This window comes from Petaurus breviceps, unplaced genomic scaffold (assembly GCF_028583685.1).
Source record: "Petaurus breviceps papuanus isolate PSGF00001 unplaced genomic scaffold, PetGlider_PUasm1.0 220, whole genome shotgun sequence".
Classification (NCBI taxonomy): Eukaryota; Metazoa; Chordata; class Mammalia; order Diprotodontia; family Petauridae; genus Petaurus; species Petaurus breviceps.
In genome coordinates, this window is record NW_027185876.1 from 21,364,544 (window position 1) to 21,368,874 (window position 4,331).

Consider the following 4,331-nt stretch of genomic DNA (forward strand, 5'->3'; position numbering starts at 1 on the left):
CCTTCCTTCCTTCCTTCCTTCCTTCCTTCCTTCCTTCCTTCCTTCCTCCCTTCCTCCCTTCCTCCCTTCTTTCCTCCTTCCCTTCTGAGATTATTTATTGAGCCCTAGTGATATGCTTAGCCCTGAAATAAGGGCAGTGGGCAGAGTATGATAATGCCATGTGGGGGAAGAACCAGTGGGAAGAGAAAGAGTTTAGACACTGGAAGTCTTAGCTGAACTCTTTATGGTTCATGGGCATAGCTTAGGGAATTCCAATGTATTTTGTTCCTAAATGAGTCCTGAAATGTAAAAAATCTGATGTATCCATAACACAAGGCATGGTAATATTTCATCTAGTGCTTATGTCATTGGTCTTATAAGGCCTCTATCTGCATCCTGAGCCCAATTATTGTAATTTCCCCAAAGTGAACTTGATAGAGAGCTCAAGCAATAGCCTGCAAGTTTTTTCTGGAAACAACAGCTGGACTTCTTTATCCTCTACTCCCCATGCCAGTGTGCTCTCAGTCCCCCATACCAGCGGAGCGGCCTCTCCCCTGCCCAGGTAAGGCCAAATCAAGCAGAGCATGTGCACTTGCCATTACGGGGATTCCCATGGGCACGATGGATGTGTAGCCAGATTCATTGCTTAGAAATCCAAACCCAGACCTATGCCTGCTACTGTGCTGTCTTTGCTTCCTGTCTCTGGTACCAGAAGTTGGCTTGATCCAGGCCCTTATTTTGGCTATGGTGGGGGAAGGGATGGAATTGGGGGTCACTGAGGTGAAGGTGGATAGTTCCTTCTTTTTCTTCCTGGGAAGCAGAGAATTGGGAAGACATGGGCTCACTACTGCATTCTACTTTATTCTGAGTGAGGGTTTTAAGTGGGATGATAGTGAAAAACTCAAGTCTGAGATCTTTCTCTTCAAGTCAGTCCAAGGCATACACTCCTCTGAGGTGCCAGATGGAGATTGGCTGAGAAAGATATGGGAGTTAAAAGTAGAAGGGGAATTACAAATCAGGCAACTTACCTGCTGGTTCAGACTGTCTTTTTCTTCATTTTCAATAAGCCAACTTCTTTACCCTTGCTGCCTCTGTGGACCTGCCCAAAGCAGTTTCTAATGAGAGACCTCATAACAGAGCCAATATGTGTAATTAGAGGACCCATGATGAAATACTAACCAAAAAAACTCCATTTCATCTCAACTTCCTCGAAGTCACCAGAGATATTCACTTATCCATTCACTCATTCACTCAATAATCTTTTATTAAATGACTGGCAAGGGAAAAACACTCTACTAGGCACAGCTACAACTAGAAATTTTGAAATTCAAGGAAAGCCCAAGAAATAACACCAAGAGCGAGGGCATGGAGTGTTCATGTAGCTCTGTGAAGATGGAAGGAAGTCCAGTGAAAATTAAGTAACTGACTGATAATCCGCTATAGGGAGCAATTATGTGAATTGAGATTAGTAGATTTACTAAAAGAAAGTTAGGAGCACATGGTGGGTTTTGGTTTGGGGAATAAAGGCTCAAGGAGAAGAAACTGCATTAGGCTATGGGAGGAAATGAGATAAAGAACAAGGATGAATTTCTCTAGAGAGAAGGTTTATGAGACCAGGATGGGCAATGAAGGGAAGTTCATTTCCCCCCCTAGAGATTAAAAGACAGTTTAACTTGCCTGAGATAATATATAAGCCAGGAGAACAAAAGGATGAATTAGATCACTTCTGGAGTTTTCATTCATAGGATTTTATAAAACAACTTTTATGTGTTGGGATCTTAAAGAGTGTGTTAATGTTTCCAATATAATGCCTATAATCCAATCAAGCAATTAACAAATATTTATTAAGCACTGACTATGCACCAGGTACTATGTTAGATGCTGAGAATACAAAGAAAAAAACAAAGCAGTTCATGCCCGCCAGTAGCTTACATTCTCTTAGAAGAGACAATATGTTGATGTAAAAATATGAACAAAATAAAGAAAAGATCATTTTTACAGGGAGGGCATTCACATCTGGAAGGGATCAGGAAACTAAGGATTGAAGGGAAATTCTAGTGAATTCTTGAAGGAAAACCAATACTGAAAGAGCTGGCAGTCTATAGGCAAAGCAAAACAAAGCAAAAGAAATTACGTATACAACACAATGCCCCAAAATTCTGGGAAATGGCTATGGGGCCCATCAATGCCATAACTTTGAAGCATGTGGATACAACAAATATTTTGTAGAGCCATTAGTCGGAGGTTATCTTTAGTCCTATCATCATTATAGCTGTAGAAATAAGAAGACAAAACAAGAAGTCTAGCTCCATGACAGTGGTCATAGCAGGAGAGGCCGAATCTACCATGGGAAGCAGTCAAGGCAACTTGGCATGTGCTTCATGGGATATACTTCAATATAAATACAGCTACAGAGGTAAAGCAAGTCATGCAGGAGAGGGATGCTCATCACAAGACATTGGCAAGCTTCTTAGAACCACTGGATATTTAGAGCTGGATTTTAGGGCTCATGCAGTTCAACCACCTCATTTTGAGGATGAGAGAATTAAAGTTGGGAGAAGTTAAGAGACTTGACCAAGTTTGACACAGTCAATCAGTGGCATCACCCAAGTCTCCTGACTCCCAGTCCAGTAGTCTTTTCACTGGACCACACTACCCCTTTTGACTTTTCTAAAGACAAAGCAAATCTATGACAGAGCTAAAGGGAGAAACTGAAACCAAGGCTCTCTGTTCCTAGGTTGTTGCCTTCCATCATGCTGCTTGTGTTTCTCTTATGCTTTTGGCAGGCTTGTTGCCCTTATCCGTCTTTAGTGGGCCATTAAGACTTACTCTTCATGGTACTGTTTTCCTCTGCAGTCACTACCCTTGCCTATGGACCATCAGTAACAGCGCTGGGAGCTCCGCTGACCCAGGCCCACCTGTGCATCCCAGCTCTTCAGGCACATTTCTCCTAGGCAACGCAGCTCTGTCCTCACCCTCTTCCTTGACCCCCATCCAAGTGCCCACTTGTACCAGCATGGATACCATGGGAGAGTCCTCCCTCTCCAGCATTGCTGTGTCCACATGGACAGCAGTAACATCCCATTCCTTCTGATGGGGGGAGGGGAAGCATTTTCTCTTTCTCTTATTGGTCAACCCAATAAGATCTGAAAATTAAGACCATCCATGGAAGGACCATAAACTGAAACCATGTCTGTTGGAACCAGGTGGATCAGACTGAAAATGATTCCTTCTCTCTTTTCTTAAAGGAAACAAATTATCTCACTGAGGGGAGAAGGAAGAGGAGATTACTATTACCAATGCTGGGATGAGTTGGGGGAATTAGAATTAGCATAACATGATTTTTTGAGTTAGATTAATATGTTAAAATGTTAGAATGAGTTTAGGCTTACCTTCTCTATGCTCACAATAGATAGGAGAGACTAAACTACAAATATCTTTTGAAGACAAAGCAGATCTTTGTATATGGAAGGTTGTGGGGGGTGCCACTAGACATTGTCAGTAATTATTGCATTTTTTTGGCCAACCTTTTCAAGAGTCGAGAAGAGTAATTACAAAGAATTGCAGTTTGGAAACTGTGGGGAGACATGCATTTTAGGTGTAGCCTATCTAGCTGTGTGCATTTCAAACATTTTTCCTCAGATCCAACTAATCGAATAGTTAAGAAAATGCTGACTGTTTACCACTTCCTTGCCTTTTCCTTTAACCCTTTCCATTTAATTGGTGGGTGCCTAGGTGGTGAAATGGATGAAGTGATTGGTCAGGAGTTCAAACTTAGCCTGAGTTCATCATCCTGAGTTGAAATCACATAATAACTGTGTGACCCTGGGCAAGTCACTTAACCCTGTTTACCTCAGTTTTCTCATCTGGAGAAGGAAATGACAAACCACTCCAGTATCTTTGCCAAGAAAACCCCAAATGAGGTCATAGAAACTCAGACATGACTGAACTAAAAATTTTCTCTGTGACTTTTTAATTCATTCATTCAACAAACGTTCTTTGAGTGAGTGCTTTGTGCACCTTGAATGCCCATAGACAAAGTATACTGGGGACAATGGTGCTTATTTGAATTTGGCTTTAAGGATGAAGTTCCCAAGAGAGGTTATTATGAATTTACAGTGGGTAGTGGGAATAAAAAAAACATAATCATTTATCATTTCTAGCAAGTGTGTCAGGATGAAGAGGGAGAAAATGAAGTCACAGCTGGCTGGCACTGACAGGGAGGAGAGCTCTGTCAAATGTATCCCTGTGATAGTCTGAATTTTGGAACCTGAAAAAAAATTGAATGATGGTCTTAGTTTTCTCATTTGAGGTACAACAAATGCTGTTTTGTTATTTGTTATGCTTGATAT

At 41.5% G+C, this 4,331-nt stretch overlaps 1 protein-coding gene across 1 annotated transcript in view; it reads left to right on the forward strand.

Annotated features, from left to right (window-relative positions):
- The window catches only part of TBX19 (T-box transcription factor 19), a 38,153-nt gene extending 34,105 nt beyond the window's left edge, over positions 1–4,048 (forward strand). Inside the window, exons 7-8 of the mRNA XM_069094727.1 lie at positions 406–541; positions 2,836–4,048. Coding sequence (XP_068950828.1) covers positions 406–541; positions 2,836–3,073 — 374 coding nt within the window. The 3' untranslated portion in view covers positions 3,074–4,048. The remainder of the gene's footprint in view (positions 1–405; positions 542–2,835) is intronic.
- Positions 4,049–4,331: the final 283 nt, after the last annotated feature.